General features: G+C 39.1%; 1 protein-coding gene across 1 annotated transcript; it reads right to left on the reverse strand.

The window, feature by feature from the left end:
- Window positions 1-2,029: 2,029 nt before the first annotated feature.
- MS4A5 (membrane spanning 4-domains A5) lies at window positions 2,030-17,574 on the reverse strand (the record flags this gene model as incomplete). The annotated part of the gene is made up of 5 exons (XM_079101689.1): window positions 2,030-2,169; window positions 12,036-12,188; window positions 13,139-13,195; window positions 14,621-14,749; window positions 17,422-17,574. The coding sequence occupies 5 exons, from the start codon at window positions 17,572-17,574 to the stop codon at window positions 2,080-2,082; spliced, it is 582 nt and encodes a 193-aa protein (XP_078957815.1). The 3' UTR covers window positions 2,030-2,079.
- Window positions 17,575-19,086: the final 1,512 nt, after the last annotated feature.

Here is a 19,086-nt window from a genome sequence, read left to right on the forward strand (position 1 = left end):
AATAGGTATGTGCTTGCATTTTGTGCACTAGTGTTTATGAAAGTTCCTTAGATGATTTGAATATTCAATCGAGTCTAGGAACCATTGCACTAAAGAGATTACTGAAAACAGACTATTTTATTTTGAAAAATATACTTTAGGAAAAATATTATTCTTACTAATGTGTAAAAACTCCTTTTTAATTTTTAAAGGTGTGAAGGGTTTCTGAGACTGACATCCTTAACAGGGATTGGTTTAAAGGTTAAAACCTTAGGCTCTGCAGCCAGACTGCCTGTGGATATTATGGCTATGTCACTGCAAGCTTTGTGACTTTAAGCAAATGACATACCTTTTCTATTCTTCAGTTTCTTGTGATACTGCTGTTACCAGTGACAAGTTCTGCTTCCTCAAATGTTGAAGTTTGAACATTAGAGAAGCACGCTGAGGCAAGCATGTAAAGCAGGTTTTATTTAAAGGTAGTAACACAGACTTCTCCCAGGAGGGAGAAGGGACCATGGCTGGTCTTCTGGTATCCCAAGAAGTGAGAGCATGCTGCCCCTTTGATAGACTACAGTTTCCTTTATTCTCCTGCTCTCTCCCCCCTTATCTCTCTCCTTCCTGCCTACATGACTCGGCCCAGGAGATGCTGGTGGGATGGCCAAAAGGCCAGAGCAGATGGGCAGGTGGAAGGACCAAATGGAGGATTCAGGCAGGAAGCAGCCCAGGGGGCATTTATTAACCACTCCCTGTCCGCAACATTTTGGGAGGGTTCATATAGGTAGGTAACCTTGGTGATCAAAGCGCTCTGGAGACATTGACATTCCAAACTCCCAGGGGGAGTCTCCAACTTCCAGGATCCAAGCTGGCCTCCATTTTCTCCATCCAACCCGATTACCTGTTCCACATTGTTGGGAGAAATCCTAGTTCTTGGCTGCAGCGGTGAACATCTCAAGTGTGTAAACCTGCAGGGAGGAGCGGTCCGCTTCTCCTACCTAGGAAAGTAAACAACTGCCCCAGGTTGACTCAGTGTTACCAAGGGAACCTGTATAGGAGCTGGTGGTCTGATCCCCCATGGCACATTGTGATTGGGCAAGAAACCTATAAAATGTATAGCTGTTCCCGCAATAAACGAGTTTGCAGGCTGCTCACCACAAGCCTGTTTCCACCCAGCTCCCAGAATCTGGGTCTTGACTCCGTTCCCTTACCCCGCATATGAGCTGGCCCAGCACAACAGAAACTACATTACACTACCTGCCTGTCTTTAATTGTGGCTTCACTTGTTTGGTTAAAATAATAAAATTCACTTCTTTGGGTTTTTGTGAGACAAAATGAGTAACAGGTATAGCACGCTAAGTCTTAGCATGCTGCCTGGAGCACGGTAGTAGTTTCGTAATTATTTGCTTTTGTTGTTTTCATTGTTACTTTTTTTTTTTTTTTTTTTTTTTTTTTTTTGTGGTGCTGGGGACTATTCTAGTTGATCAGCTTGCTACATCAATGATCTTGCAGCATCAACACACATTTTGTGGGCCAAACCATTTATGCACCTTAATCATCTTCCCTCACAATAGAGTAGAAATCACTGGGCAGAACCTTAGAGAAACTGGCAGATTTTTATGAGTCAGAAAAGTTAGAGGACGTGGTACCCCTGACCTGGGCTTTGGATTGAATCTTTGCTTGCACAGGGCAACACCACTGTGCAGTCCTGTCGGTAAAAATGCATGACAAACAGTGGATGGCACCCAGGTGTGGAGAGGGGCCATGCCCTGGCCAAGAGGCAGTGTGTGTTTGAGCAGCCAACATGTCCTAAGACACATGCTCTTTTGAGTAACAGTTGCCAGCATGCATTCTACTGTCAGGTACAACACATTAGAACAAAAAATAAATTAATTAAAAGTTTAAAAAAAGAAGTACAGAACTTACACACTGTAAACCATAAAACATTTCTGGAAGAAGTTACGGAAGACCTAAATAAACAGAAAAATAACCCCATTTAAACAAAACAAACAAACAAAAAGATTGTAGTCCTCCTAAGCAGAGCTCATCTCTCAGCGACACTGTAACACATTTTATTCTCCTAGTGCTAGAAGACAATCCTAAGGGTCAATCTTCTGACTGGCATCCACAGATTGAGAAAGACAGAGAAATGAGCAATTCGATAATGCTGAGGATCATCAACAGGATGAAAATTCCCTGTAACGAAAGAAGATGAAGAAGAGAAAAGAAGAGTCATGGTATTAGCATAATGGCATTTTTTTTTCTGATTACAATGTGGCAGTCATGCCTAGGTAATAAGAACTCTCCTCCAACTAATTCTCAAGTATTTCTCATGCTCTGGAAATCAAATTAGCGGAGAATCGTGGGAGTACACAGTTATTTCAGCAGAGCAAAACATAGGATAGGATATTATTTTCTTCAAGAAAGTCATAAAAATCATACATTTTCTAAATTATATGTAGGTAATACTCAATTTCAGAAATATATGAAATGCAAAAATATATCTAAAAGTAGTCCATTTAAAGGAGAAGGAAGGTGATCAAGATAGCAAAAGGAATAAAAACAGGAAAGGAAAGAAAAAGAGTGCAAAAAGAAAACTACAGACCTAGGAAAAGAGAAACATGTAGAAACATAGACTTAAGAAGACATATAAGCTAAGAATATCTTATTATTATTATTATTATTTTGGTACTGGGGGTTAAAACCAGGGGTGCTCAACCACTAAGCCACATCCCAGCCCTTTTTAAAATTTTGAGACAGGGTCTTGCTAAATTGCTTAGGGCCTTGTTAAATTGCTGAGGCAGGCTTTGAACTTGGCGATTCTCCTGCCTCAACCACCTAAGAGGCTGGGATTACAGGTGTGTACCACCGTGCCTGGCTCCACCTTATGTTCTTTTTAATCACTGCAAAGGACCTTCCAAATGTTTCATATTTAGGCAAGTGTTATGGTTTGGAAGTGAGGTCCCCCAAAATCTCACATGTGAGACAGTACAAGAATGTTCAGAGGAGAAGTAGGTTATGAAAGCCTTAACTCAACCAGTGAATTAATCCCTTGGTAGGGATTAACTGAATGGTAACTGAAGGGTAACTGAAGGTGGGTAGGGTATGGCTGGAGGCGGTGAGCATTGGGGGTGTGGCTTAGAGGTATATATTTTGTGTCTGGCAAGTGGAGTCCTCTCTGCTGTCCAATCATCATGTGAGCCTCTTCCCTCCACCACACTCTTCCTCCATGATGTTCAGGCTCATCTTTAGCCCTGAGGAATGGAGCAGGCTGTCCATGGATTGAGACCTCTGAAACTGTGAGTCCCCAAATTGACTCTTCCTACTCTATAGTTGTTCTTATTGGGGCTTTTAGTCACAGCAAGTAAGTGCACAACTAAGAGGGACACACACCTTGCTAATAGCCCAGAGGCTGGACACCAGCACTGGGCTGGCTGAGGCATGTCATCTTCTCGGAGCTGAATCTTACATTGAAGTTGCAAAGGTTAATACAATGACATTCTGTTCCTCAACCTGGTGTGTCTACTGCATTTTCAAATGACTATTTTGGAGCCACATGCTTTTAATGGCCAGATAATGTACAAAACCCTTAATTATAGGTGGTATAGTTGCTGTGGAGGTGGACATCTGGGTTAAAAGGTATGTGTATCTGTCATAAGAGTAAATGCTATCTCCTTGCTTTCTAAAATGGTATAAACATCTCATATTTCTACTGCTGATACATAAGAGTATCCTATTCACCACGTCACCAGTGATAAATGTGATAGCTCTTTAATTTTTTCCAGGCTAATGAATGTAAATATTAGTCCATTGTTAATACAATTGTCATTTCCCTGACTACTAGTGAATTTGAGTTGCTTTTTGGTAAACTCCTTTCTTTTTTTAGTAGTGTTTTTGACTTTATCATGCATTATATTGCACTCTGTATAAAAATATAAAACCATTATCTGCTTTTAATAATATTTTCTAATATTTTTACCATTAGAGGTTACACACAAAGAAGTACATTCTATCTATCATCTATCTATACATCTATTTGCTTTCATATGAAGATAGAGCACATTGCCGTCACTCCAATAAATTCTCTGCTTTCTCCCAGTCAATCCTTCCTCTTCACTTAGAGGATCCTCTCTTCTGAATTTCTGATATCATTTATTAAATTGGTCTGTTAATTTTTGTATCTGAAATTGTGTGTCTAATGTAATGGATTCAGGGGATAAGAAAAGGAAAGAGAGTGGAAAGAATCTGACATAATCTTCTCATGTATATATCTGAATACAACACAGTGAGTCCCACCATCATGTAAAGCTACAAGAATGGGCTCTTAACTAAAATGAGACCTATTCCATGCAATCATATCAAAATGGATTCTACTGTCACAGTTCTATAAAGAACCCATAAAAAAGTCAATGAATATAAAGACATCCATGTTGATCCATGTATCAGTAGGTCATTCTTTTTTCTTACTGAGAGGTATTCTGCTATTTGAATAATCACCATTATTGAGCTACTTTGCTGTTGATAGACATTTGAATTACTTTTGATTTTTCGCTGATGAACAGTTTCTATGAACATTCTCGTACAAGAGACATAAAATAGGTGTACGTTCACCTTGTTGAAAACTGTCTAATAGTTTTCCAAGGTGAACAAATTATTTTGCATCTCACCAAAAATATGTAAGAATTCTGGTTGCTTCACATTCCTGCCAAAAGTTGGTATTGCCAGTGCTTTCGATTAAGATCATTCTGATGGGTACACAGTAGTATCTCATTGTGATTTTAATTTGTGCTTCTCTGAAGACTAATGGCGTTTTTCACATGCTCACTAGCCATCTATCTTTCTTTTTCATATGCTTGTGAAAGCCTTTCTCATTTTAATTTTTTTGCCCATTTATTATTAATTTTCAAGAATGCTCCATATATTCCAGATATGGGTCATTTGTCAGATATACCTGTTGGGAAAAATTTCTTCCATTCTGTGCCTTGATTTCCACTCTCTTTTTTAATTTTTAATTATTATTTATTTATTTTTTACAGACTGCATTTTGATTCATTGTACACAAATGGCGTATATCATTTCATTTCTATGGTTGTGCACAATACAGATTCATACCATTTGTGTAATCTCTTAATGATACCTTTGATGAAGTTCATTTGCCTCTTTTACTTTTTTAAGTATTCCATTGTATTTATTTATTCTTCTGTGGTCAGTCTCTCTCGCATTCTGCCTTCCTCCAAAGACAATGTCAAATGTTCTCCTAAATCCTCTCTCCCTCTCCAGAAGCTTTATGGTTTACCGTTTCACATTTAGTTCTATCACTGATAGATTTTTGAATGTGAAATCAAAATCAAGTCAGTTCTGGTTCCAACGGACTAGTCCATGAGGAATTCTCATATGTATCGCTCAATTTGGTTTCCTCATCTTTCATTTCAGATGTCTACACGAGGTTCATAAAAGACAACTACCTATGATTGTTCTATGTCCTTGCCATGTTTTAGTGTCAAAGATTGTGGCAGCACCATCTAAGTACTTGTTCAGACTGCTGTCACAGGTTTGTTTGTGTTTTCTCTTTTTTCTTGATGAATTGTTAATTTTTTAGCAACCTCCTCAAACATCAATCTTTTAGTTTTATTGATCTGTCTATTGTGTTTCGTATTTCATTAGTTTTTATCTAATATTTGTTATCTTTATCCTCTTTCATTTTTGGTCCAATTTCAGTTTTGTGAAGAGTGGTTTACTTCCTTTATCCTTAGTTTCAGGGTGTATTGTTCTTTCACAAATGAAATTCTGGGGATATTGCCAGTCTCCTCTACTCTTCCTTGGTGGACTCTGAATAAATGTGTGTGTGTCCCAGAGATGCTCAGCTGCTGAGGTCTCTGCTTCTCATTGCAGTCTCCTAGCTCCCTTTATCAGCCTGGCTTCTGATTTGGTACCCTGTATATCCTAGGAGTCAGCAAACACCTCAAGGAGAAAAGTGATAGAGAATTCTGAGCTTTGTGTGGGCAATTCTTTACTTGATCCTTGCACCTCGGATCCTAGTCACTGTGGTTTCCTTCATCGGTTTTTCCCAACAGTCAGGTGTTTTTGTTATGTTAATCAGCTTTTAAAGTGGTTTTTTCAGATGGTTGTGCCTGTAATTCCAGTGATTTTTGGGAGGCTGAGACAGGAGGATCTCAAGTTCGAAGCCCTAAGCAACTTAGCCAGCAATTTGGGGAGGCCCTAAGCCACTTAGCGAGACCCTGTCTCAAAATGAAAAATGAAAAATAAAAGGTGCTGGGTATGTGCCTTAGTGGCAAAGCACCCCTGGATTCAATCCCCTGTACCAATAAATTAATAAATTAATTAGTTACATATTTCTCCTGCCCACAAGTTTTTGATATTTTACTTTACAACATTGTCAAATTTCCATTATAATTTCTTCCCTGGCCTCCAGATCACTTGGAAGCATCTTAATATTCTTTTATTCACTCATTTTGACAATAAGGGACAAACTCTTAGAAACTGATTCAAGAAGAAATAAAAATTTGAATATATATATGTATATATGAATTAAAATCTTTTCACAAAGAAAAGCCCAGGCCCATCTTGAATTTTAAAAGGTGTTTCTAGGAGATCTAATACTCTTACTTTACCAAATCTCCCAAAAAGCATGAGAAAGGATACGTTCCAACTAATCTGTAAGGCCAGTGTTAACCACACACCAAAACCTGACACTACAAAAAAAAAAAAAAAAAGAACTACACGCCAACATTGGTTATGAATATAGATGCAAAAATAACGTACTAGCAAAGTGAATCTCAGAACATAACAACAACAATAAAGGATTGTGTACTATGACAGAATGGGGTTTATCTTAGTGGAATGCAAGGTTTATTTGAGATAGAAAACCAATCCATGCAATATGCCTTATTCATAGGTGTAGCAAGAATGTTTGACTAAAAAAATTATGGTAAAAATATGCAAGAAACTGGGAATAGAAGAGAACTTCCTCAACTTGGTAAAGTCCATCTATAGAAACCCTCAGCTGACATCATACTTGGTGGGGACAGACTGTATGCTTCCCCCTAAATTCAGGAATAAGACAAGCATGCCTGCTCTTATAGCTTTGACTCAGGATTGTTCTAGGTATTCTAATCAGGGTAGTTAAGCAAGAAAACACAGGGCAAAACCATCCAGCTCAGAGAGGAAGAGGTCCAGCTATTTCTAGATAACAGGACTTGTGTACAGAAAATTCTAAGGAAGCTTCTAAAAAGAACTCTTAGAACTCTTAAAGGAGAGCAAGATTTCAGGATGTAACATTAATACAAAAAAATCAGCTGTGCTTCTATGTGGGGAGTCATCCATATCTAGCAGAATCAGATGTGGCTGAGCCATGGGACACAGAGGCCTGACTCCCAGGAACTGGTGGTCATGAGGGACTGTTCCAGATTGCTGGTGGGGTGGGAAGTAGAGGGCCCTGTGTGGGAGTGGGTCACCGCCTGGTTAGAGGCTAGTTTCCCTAAGCAAATGGCTCCCCTAACTCCACCCCAAACTGTCCATCACAGAAGAAGCCCCTCCCCATCTGGGCCCCTTTACCCCTGTGACTATAAAATAAAGGAGATTTGGGCAACTCCATCTTGTTAGAGGCCAGCCTGGGATGGCCTGATCTCTCATGCCCCCTCTCATTTGAAAAGAGTACTGACTCTTGTGTGTTTATTGATTAGATAAGTTTATGGGTAATTAATTGATTTATAGCCAACATTCACCTCTGGCAGTTAACCCTTCCCCCATCCACACTGGACATGGCTGAAACCCCAACACTTCTACACCTTAGCAATGAATATTCGGAAGATAAAATTAAGAAAACAACTCCATCTATAATAACATCAAAATGAATACAATACTTGGGAATGAATTCATCAAAGAAAGTGCAAGGCTTGTATACTGAAATTATAAAACATTGGTGAAAGATATTTAAAAACTAAATGAGATAAAAAGATATCCCGGGTTCATGGTTCAGGAATTATAGGCAACTTGTTATGATGCTACTAACCCTCAAACTCATCTACAAATTCAAGGCAACCTCTTAACAAATATCATCTGAAATTTTCTTTTGACAGAAATTGACAGGATGAGCTGAAAAGGCATATAGAAATTCAGGGACCCGCAGTAGCTGAAATAATCCTGAGAAGGAAGAATGAAGTTGCAGTACTGTTTTCAGAAATTATCGGAAAGCTGTGGGGACTGAGGCAGTGTGGCTCTGACGCAAGATAGGCATATGAGTGACAGAATGGAATTTAGAACCCGGAAGTCAGCTCTCAAAGTTATGGTTAATTGGTATTCATCAAGGTGGCTTGGAATGAAACAGGTTGAACAAGTGTTTTTAGCAAATGGTGCGTAGAGGACATGCCAAAGAAGGAACCTGAACCCTTTCCACACACACACACACACACAATTCAAAATGGATCATAGTGCAAATGGAAGAGCTAATCCAATAAAATCCTTAGAAGAGGGTATGAGAATACATCTTCTTAACCTTTGGTCAGGCATTGATTTTTTAGATGCAACCCAAAAAGTGCAAGCAAGAAAAAAAAAAAAAAAAAAAAAAAAAAACAGATAAGCTGGTCCCATGAAAATTAATGACTTTCGTGTTGAAAAGAGTGAAGCTTAATGTATGCAAGTTAAAAAATATTTTATATTTTAGGTGATTGGGTAATTCCAGAATGTAGACTATGACAGTCATCTAATTGTATGACAAATGGATGAAATAAGCTCACTGAAGGGGTGAGGGAGAGAAATGTTAGTTTAGCAAAGTCTCATTGAAAGCTAGAGTCAGTAATATATAAAAATGTCATGGTGCTGCTCATCAGCACTGCATCCAGCTGGTGAAGTCGCTTCCCATAGAGGTATGTCTGACACCACTCAACGTGAGCAGAAAATAATTGAAAAATTAAATGTCTGGCTGGAGGAAGGTGCGAGTCAGCTTTCCCACTCTTGGGGAGGAAGTTTACCAATAACCATTAGGGGAGGCTTAAACCATCCACATGGTAATGCATCATTGTTGGAGATGACATTAAGAACTCATGTTCACACCATTTGACCCAGTTATCCCACTCCTTGGTCTCTACCCAAAGGACTTAAAATCAGCATACTACAGAGATATAGCCACATCAATGTTTATAGCTGCTCAATTCACAATATCCAGACTGTGGAACCAACCTAGATGCCCTTCAATTGATGAATGGATAAAGAAACTGTGGTATATATATATACACAATGGAATATTACTCAGCTATAAAGAATAATAAAATTATGGCATTAGCAGGCAAATGGATGAAATTGGAGAATATCGTGCTAAGTGAGATAAACCAATCTCAAAAAACCAAAGGATGAATGATCTTGCTGATAAGTGGATGATGACACATAATGGGGGGTGGAAGGGGGGGGCAAGAATGAAGGAAGGAGGGACTGTATAGAGGGAAAAGAGGGGTGGGAGGGGTGGGGGGGAAGGAAAAAATAACAGAATGAATCAAACACCATTACCCTGTATAGATATATGATTACACAAATGGTATGCCTTTACTTCATGTACAAACAGAAACAACATGTATCCCATTTGTTTACAATAAAAATAAAAAATAAATAAATAAATGAATTGCTAAAAAAAAAAAAAAAAAAAAGAACTCATGTTCAGCTCAGTATAGATAGTCCTGAGCTTCTATAGAGATATTTAGAGATAGGTGAATAACCTGGGTTAAAGTAGAGGTATTTCCTTGTCTGTTAGCTGAGAGGCCCTAAGAAACAATGGTGCCCCAGTAAAACAAGCACATCTAGTACATAATCTGGGTTTCAAGTACCACTTTTCAGCAGAAGGGATGTGGGCTCCTTTGGAGAAATGGGCAGAGGATATACAAGAAGAAGCTAGAGAATTTTGTAGTGCCTGAAACTATTGAAGTGTTAAAACAAATAAATCCCTTCACAGAATAGGGGTATGTAAAAGGATCTTAGGATCCAAAGAGTCCTCAGGGGCTAAAATTTAGCTAATTTGCACAATAAGCTAAGCCAAAATATTAAATTATAATTAAAGTATTAAGTAAATACTCATACAAGTCCACACTGATACAAATATATGATTGAGTGAAAAAACAAGAAAGTGGGGAAGAATAGGCAAATCTGTCATTCAGGACAATTTCATACAATTTATGTAGATACTTCGCTCACAAGGACTTGAAATTTAACCCCTTACTCTTACTGGTGTCTGGATAGTGGTTTCATGATATAGAAAGAGGGAAACTATTATCCTTGTATACAAATATGTTCATTTTAGGAAAAATCATTAAGATCCACATTTTTCAGTTTAAAAAAATGGTAAGATGTTGAGCACTTCAACATTAGGCAGTGATAGGTGAGCTTTTGTAAACTAAAGCATCCAACTTATTTCCTTAGCATAGGAGTCTGTGAGGAATTACATGGGTCTGAATTAGCAAATGCCAGAATAGTTTTAGCTTGGGTAGTTTGGCATGTGAGGATGAAGCAACACTCTGGAGACTCCAGCTCCCTTATTTATCCTTCCAGTTATTATCTTCTCCAAGATGGAACCATTCTAATTGCCTATCTTTCGAAAATGACTGGCCTTCTTTTTACTCTTTGCTTTAAAATTTTCTCTGTCCTTGTTTTCTACATTTTCATTATGATGTGTCCAGGTATCTGGGATTCATGAGGCTTCTTGGACTGGTAGGTTAATCTTTTTATTGATCCCAAAAATATTCCATCATTATTTCCTCTTCCTCTCCTCTGTCTGTAGTTTTTGCCTCATCGCCTTGATGCCCACTGAAAGTGAAGATCTCAACTGCAGTGGGGAGGAGAAAGAGGCTGTCAGGGTACTTGATCTATGGCTACCGTTTCCTTATTGATGTCATACAGCAAGTTTTCTCTGCTATGATGGGGCAGGATACATTGTTATGTCTTTTTACTCTTAACCGAAGAGTACAGAATTCTATCAAGGACTCAGTTCTATGTGGAGAAGGTCTTTTCAAAGTATTTCTATCTCCTGTGGACTCTGGGCCTCGACTTCTTTCCCTTTCTCTCTGCTTGTGCTGGAAATCAGATTTCAGCTGGGCAGTGTTGACATACCAGCCTGGAGACACAGCAGCTTTTGTGCTGTTTAACATCCGTGGCGACAGGCTTTCACCTAATAGCTCATCTGGCAGTTCCAGTTGACTTTCAGTTTGTTTAATGCCTTTAAGATGGTTTTGTTTTGGTGTTTTTTGGTTGAGCATTTTTCTTTGTTCTCGGAGAAGAGTTGATACAAACAGTCCAATCCACCATCACCAGAACCTGTCTTCCTGTTTTCTACTCTCTGCCCCTGAGGTCTCTGGTGTTAATGCAACTACCTGGTCAGTATTTCTTAGACTCTGCCATGTGAAATACCTAACTTCTCCTAGGATCCCCCTTTTCTTAGGTAGCATTTAGTTTCTTCAGCAGTTATTTTGGGGGTGTTGTGAATTGAATTCAGTGGCCTACATATGCAAAGCACTTCACCCCACCAGTGACCTACATCCCCAGCCTTTTTCACCAATTTCGTTGTGTTGACTACCTTTTTCTCTCCATGTGGACTCATACCTTTTACGCTCCTTTACACTAATTTTAGTGGTATTTGGGAAAGAGCAGAAATAAATACCCGTTTTCAATCTACCATGCTTTATCAAAAGCCTAACCTAACTTATTAAAATCACATCAAAAACCATAAGAACATTCTGTTTAATAGTCTAATGTACTTCTAGGACTATGAACTGAGACCAAAGTGCTGTGCCTGTATTTTTCTTTTAGTATATCACTTTTGGCGTATCACTCATTTGTCTAGATGTTTTCTCTTTTTCTCTCACATGTGGATTCCTAAAGGTGGGAGCTATAATGTGTTGATTGTTCAATTCCACAATGCCTAGTAGAATGTCTATCAAATATTGCGTATCCCTAAATGTTTGTGAGTAAAAGACAAGACATGCATATCCACAATATTATCTGGATGGTGCTGAGTAGGTGCTAAGAAATCTTTTCTCACTCTAAAAATGCAGCGTACTTACAATCAAGAGGGCAGTAATTTCACGGCACCGAATGCCTTCTGGAGAATAGCCACAAATGTAGTTTCGATCTAGAAGGAAACCAAATATGAGGAGAATGATCCCAGCTGTTGCTCCCATGGCACTAAGAAAATTCATTACCCGGCTCACTTTGATCTGAAATAGAATCAGAGCATAACACAATGACTTAGGCCCAGTCTGTGCTCTTAGGGTCAAAGCAGCGGGTGGGGGACTGCAGAGCAGGATTCTAGTCAGTGTCACATGTCACAAGTCAGCTGTGTGATCGTATTCATATGATCATATTCTTAGGACTTCAAACCCTCATCCAAAGAATAAGGGAGGGGAGCCAGTGAATTTTTAGTACATTTCCCATCCCCACATTCTGCACCTGAGTTGATTTCCATTCAAATGGGATTTGTGGGGTAGCCATGTGGCACTGCATTTAGACCTCGTGGCCTGTTTACATTTTCGTTTCAAGATTCTTGTGTCAAACTGAACTTTGCATTTCTCTGCAGTTTTGATTTCTTCCTCAAACTACGAACTTACGCTAGATATTCAGAAAATCATTTATTGGCTTACAATTAATATCTAAGGTCTTTGATTCTTTGGGTAGACATATTCTAGTTAAAATGAATCTGTAAGTCATGGTTTTACCTTTTTTAGCAACATTCTTTATTTCTAGATTCCATTTCTGACTTAATTAGGTTACCTACAATTTGTCTTTCCTATGGGTCAAATAATTGTTTATCAGAGTGTCTGATATGCAAGAGGCCCCAAGCACACAGAAAGACCAAGTGACCGACTGCACAGGAATATGGAGACTCCTTCTACCATGAATTGACTGACAAAATTGTACTAGTTTTACATTTCTGTGCCTCAGTTTCTTCATATATAGAAATAAGAATTAATGGCCCAGAAAATTCTCTTCTGGCACTCATAGCTTATGATTCCATGAAAATAGGAAGCAAACGCCATTTCTTGGTATAAGTAAGTACTTCACAGTTTGTGGAGTGATGGTTACCTAGTGATTTTCCCAACTCATTTTCAAGGCTAGGATGGATAATTTCAAAGTTGTAGTTTTTTAATCAAGTGGAAACATCACTTACCAGAGATTCGGTGGTTTTTCTTTTCAATGCAATTAGAAAGGCTCCAGACATAATGAACTGTTAAAGAGAATAAATATCTTAATGAGGGACATGGTTAGCTGACTTTGAAGAGTCCTCGCAGGACAGATCTCCATCTATTCTCTTTACATGTCCTTCTCCTGAGTTCACACAGTCTTCACAGGCCTGAGAAGTAGAAGCTCTCTGGATGACTGTCAACAAATGAACAGTGGACAAAAACACTGGACTGGAAATCTGCTCCAGCCTTTGCCACTTACCTAAGCATGAGATTTTCTTTTAACCTTACTGGACTTAAGGTTTCTCACTCATCTTCCTTTTATAGCTATGGTGGATTCAGCTTTGATGTCATGACACCCTACGTGTCAAATCAGTTTATGAACAATAAGATCAGATTCCATTTTACTACAACCTAATGTGTTCTCTTTGTTGGGAACACAAGGTAGCATTGTAGCTAGTAGGTTGTTAATTCTGAACAAAAAATATCCTAAGAATTTTCATGAAGGTGAGTCAAATATGGTACCATTATTGTCCGGTGGAAACTTCCAATGCGATTACAGCACCCCCATGTTTAAGTTTCCAGGCTCCTTGCTGGTATTTCCCCAGCCTCCTCCCTGCACTCTCACTCCCTGGGCTAAACTCTTAGAGTTCATAGAATATGAAATGCTTCAGCCTTTTTCATTTATTTTCCCCTTGACATTCAACAAGACACTCCTACCCCTTGCTCCTAATGTCCTGGATATATCTTCATCATCCTTTAAAACTCGGACTGGAAATGGCTCTGGACAATGTCCCTTATACTTTTAGATGCCTCTCCTATGACCTCTGTCATCGCTCATTGCTCCCCACTCATGACTCTTCACTCAACGGGGACCTTGAGACCCGGGACTGCCTTTGTACTGAACCCCTCCACCCAACCCATTCTCTGGTGCTCAATTAGGTGCTAAAGTAGTGTTTATTGAATGTGGTTAAATGAATGCCTCCACACTTCCCTCCCTCTCTAAAGAGGAGGGTGTTCCTTAGCCTCTGCTTACCAGAGTACGTCCTACACCTCTGTGAGGTCATTTACCACACCGTCTTCACGTGCTCCATGGACACATTTTCTCCCTGGCCTGGACTGGGAGCCCTTGGAAGGATTCTCCTTGCACTAACCATTGGATCCTCGTCTTGCTCTACAGGTCTATCTTACAATACTTAGCAACTAATATGGAATGAATTAACAGACAAATAAACAATGACAAGACCCAAAGAAACATTCCCAGAGGAATTTCAAGACTTAAAGCTGGGATATCAATAACTCTGATAATTTAATGGGGAAGTCATTTCAAAAAGGTTAACCTTTTCGAGGGGGTCATACTTTGCAAAGCACATCATACTCCTGAGTCTAGTCTGTTTCATAGCTAGGAACTCCCTCACATCCTGGTTGGCATGGCTTCAAATTGAACTTGATTGACTGACTATACTCACCAAAGCAGAGCCCCAGAATGGGTAGGCCGAAATAAGTATAAAAGGAAACCTTGGGTAAGGAGGTACCGAGGTGAAGAGGAAAATGATTCCAAAAGAAAAGTTTATAATTCCAATCAGGATCTGAGTGGCCTGTAAATAGAGGGAAAATCATAGTGAGAAAAAAACGAAGTGGTTGGTTCCCTTCTGCTTGGCTCTTCTTTTGGTTAAAGGGATCTGGCAATTTACCCTCTCTTATCAATAAGAGAAGAATAGTCCAAGTCCCTTTGTGATGCTGGTGGGTAGGTCCTTAATCCATCTGTGATATTTGGGAACAAGAAAAATGATGTGCATCAATATTGCTGAAAATGTGGCTATGGATGGTGACATCGGCACCACTTGTGAATCAGATATGCAAACTGTCAATCCTATCTCGTACTTAACAGAATCCCCGGGAAACTGGGATATCGGTGTCTTAATGAGCTTCCCAACCATTCAGCACACACTCGGGATGTTTGAGGTGCACTGAATTCCAAACTGCTGCATCAGTCTGGCTTCGGGCAGAAGTGGTCTGTCAGAAAACCCCTGCATATGGCTCATGCTGGGACTTCCCAGGCCTAGTGCTCTCTTGGTCTCTCTATTTGGTTTTGTTTTCCCTCCTGTCCCACACTTGTGATGCAATGCAACACCAAGCAGCAGCAGCTTGGCAAGTATTCAGGAAGACCATGAGATTGGCATAAAGAACAGAAGCTATGACATAAAGAACAGGAATCTCTTCTCTGCCCACTTTTATTTTCAGTCTACCTTCTCAGTCTGAGTGATCTTACTTGCTGCCTTAGCAACTATCACCTTTCAGTAGATGAGCCCTAAGTGATAACATTTTCATCAAACCTGGACCCTCGTTTTTTAAAATTAGAACTTTATAGCCATGCATAGTAGTTGGGTTCATCCTGACAAACTCATACATAAATGGAATTAGACTTCAGTTCACGATCCCTCTCTTTCCCTCACTCTTCTCCTCCCTTCCTAGTTCTTTTTCCTAGACTTCTTTTTCACTCATCTATTAATTGGTTCTTTTGACTTATGCATAAAAGTGAAATTCCTTTGGTATATTATATGTGCATATTTATGAATTCACTCTGCATTGCCTCCCCTTCCCATCCCTCCACTCTGCTTCTCCATTTCCTTCTACATTACTGATCTTCCCCTTATCTTTATGTTATCCTGTTCTCCCCCCCACCCTTTCCTTTATCTTACTCTAACTTGATTAGGAACTGCAGAGGTTTCCCACATAGCCTCTTCCCCTTACCACCATTCCCCACCATCAACATCTCGCATCATGGTGGAACATTTGTTATAGCTGATGAACCAACATGGACACATCATCAACTACAGTCCATAGTTCACATTAAACTTTGGTGTTGCACATGCTGTGAGTTTTGGCAAAAGTCTATCATGATAGTGTTATTGTTTGATACAGAGTAATTTTCCTGACCTTAAAATCCTCTGAGCTACACATTTTCATCCCTTCCTCTCTCCCCTAGATCCTCGGACCAGCACTGATCTTTTTATTGTCTCATAGTTTTGACATTTCCAGAATGCCTTCTAGTTGGAATCAAACAATCATACAGCCTCTATAAGCTATCCTCTTTCACTGAACCATAGTGTTCAAGATTTCCCTTTGTCTCTTTTTGACTTGAGAGCTCATTTCTTTTACCAATGAATACTATTCCAACGAGTGGATGTCCTGTGGTTTTTATTTATCCATCCTGGTTGTTTCTTATTTTTCAGTCTTCTTGAGTTCTCGAAGCCTGATTGACCTCTCCCAGTTCTCTTTTGCCATTCCTCTACTCCCATATACACCTGTTAGGATGCTTCTCCCATCTAGACTGTACTGCCTCCTTCCTCTCTTTATTTCCACTTGTTGAAATTCCACCACTTCTTTAAAGTACAGATTCAATGCCAAATTTGCCACAAAATTGTCTCGTCCTTTTTAGTTGGAAGTAACTATTCTCTGACTCCCATATCACTACCACCATTTATAGTTCTTATCAGATGCTCCATTGGAAAGTAATTGGAACTCTTCAGCACAATTTTGAATTTCATAATATTGAATAGATGCTAAAGCAATTCAGGCTGATGGTCGTCTTCTTCATGTTACTTGACCATTTTTTTCTACTTTTCTATTATTTTTTTCTGAACATAGTTTCTATTTTTTATTCTTGGAGGATAGGGGTTGAAAGGGCAACTGTTTTCAAAGACACGGACAAAATTACAATCTCAAACATAACCAAATCCCCATGTTGTCCTAAAGAAGGATTGGTTTTAAAAAATTAATATTTATGGGATGGGTTAGCTGGATGGATGGAGAGATGAATATTAATAGTATTAAGAGGATATTCTACAACAGCTGTATGCAAAAAATATATATATTTGTCATGTCAGTCTTTGAATTCTGATTTCTGATTGGATTAACATAAAAATGAATATTGAGATAACACAGGATATAGAATCTGTCCTGTTGACTTTTAGTTGATTTTCTTTCCCATTTCTTCTCTTAGAAATCAACTAGAAATTTCATAGTTGGTCGGTTTGAAGAATGTGAATTTCAAGAGCCCAGGGACCTTGACTCTTATTCATCTTGTCTTTTTCTCTTTATAGAATCTTGTACATAAGTTGCATGGATGTGTAATTCATACTTTCTGAATTGAGTAGAAATAAAATTTAGAATTGGCTCCTGCCTGAAAATGTGCCACCAGATATTTCTTTCTATCCTTCCCCTCTACCCCTGTAATAGAATATATATACACAGAGGCATGTCTTACCCCTAAGATCTTCAATTTTGTAGTAAGTAATTTCTGCAAGAGGTTTTGGGATGCAAAGGTGGTGGCCGTGAGGACTTTTGACTGATATTCTGGTATGTTGATCTCTGGAGGAAATACCAGAAATACAGGACTGTGGGCATCTTTTGGATCCATGATGGTACAGTTGGTATTTTCAAATGAAAAAAAATTATAGTTGGTACTTGGATCTAGACCATGTTCTTTTCCTGTACCAGGCCTGTCTGGAGCACTGGCATTGTTGAGCTTTGGCTTGGAATTATAGAATCATAGAGTCACAGAGTCATAGAATCTCAAGACTGGCCAAGATCCCTAGAAAGTTAGAAAGTAAACCGCCCAGGACTGTGGATCCGGCCAGCTGACGAGTAGTCTTGGTTTGATCAGAAACACACTGTAACCATGGAAAAGTCATGTCCCCTTGTGCTGGTTTTAGCTTCCTCATAGGTTTCTGTAGACCAGATTGAACTAGATGATCTATAAAGCTATTTTAGTCCCCAAATATACAGCAACTAGAATAAAGTTCTCATTTTCCATACTTATGCAGGTGGATGACAAACGCACATGGGTTGTAGATCTAATCAGTCAATTTTAGAAGCACACATAGCATCCTTGTAGCTTGACACTGATTTTCTTTGTTTTTCACCTGATTTTAGTAGCTTTCCCCGTGAAAGAGACCAACCCCAAACCCAGTGACTTCCAACAACTACTGCTTTACTTCATTGATACTTTCTGTGACTGTACAGCTGGTTGTTCTGGTCCTGTTCAACTCAGCTCATCCTTACCAACCTCTCTCATGCTCGTGTGGTTGTGTGGTCAACTGATGAGTGTCCAGAGTTAGATGAATTAGGATGCCTTCGGTCATGTATCTGACAGTTGAAAGACTCCTGGGTCTCCTCCAATTCACAAGTGCTTCTCATCTGAGTCACATGCTAGCGTTCCCTTGGCTTATGCAACCTGCGCCGATAGTCCAGATTCAAGGTAAGGACATAGACTCCATACCTGCATGGAAGAATCTGCCAAGTGGCAAAGACATGGATGGATGAAATAAAGGGAAGGATTCTGGTCTTTTTTTTTTTTTTTTTTTTTTTTACATTCTGCCTTGTCACCTCTGGTATCTCTTATCGAGATCAGATCTTCCCTATTTGAAATTCCTGTTGTCACCAATGTGACCAACTTCTAGGCACTCTCCAGTTAGAACTTTTAAAAACACTGACCAATTCCTTAAGATTTCTTTTCTTTGAATTTACCCTTCTCTAATTCAATTTGCCATGGGCATAGAATCCTAATGGTGACCAACTTTCATAAAATTATCCAGCGCAGGTTAGTGTTCTCTGAGTTTAACAAACTCTCCTCTGAAACACTTCATACGGTATCATTTCACCCTATTACCCATGGTTTAGCTGCACTCTGAACCTCTTCCATATTCTTTCTTTGTTCCCTGCTAGCATGAGATGACTAGAATAACATTCTCATAGCTATTTGACAAATGAAGAAAGATAAATTATTTATTATGTTTTAATTCATGCAAGCCAATTCTGGTGATGTAGGGTAAAACTCAATTTTTGCAGTAAAAAAACCTAGACTTAATTCTTCTTATTTTCTAGTTATAGTATTTAGGCTAAGTTATCTATGAACATACCTATTGATATT

Source organism: Sciurus vulgaris, assembly GCF_902686455.1.
Source record: "Sciurus vulgaris genome assembly, chromosome: 11".
NCBI lineage: Eukaryota > Metazoa > Chordata > Mammalia > Rodentia > Sciuridae > Sciurus > Sciurus vulgaris.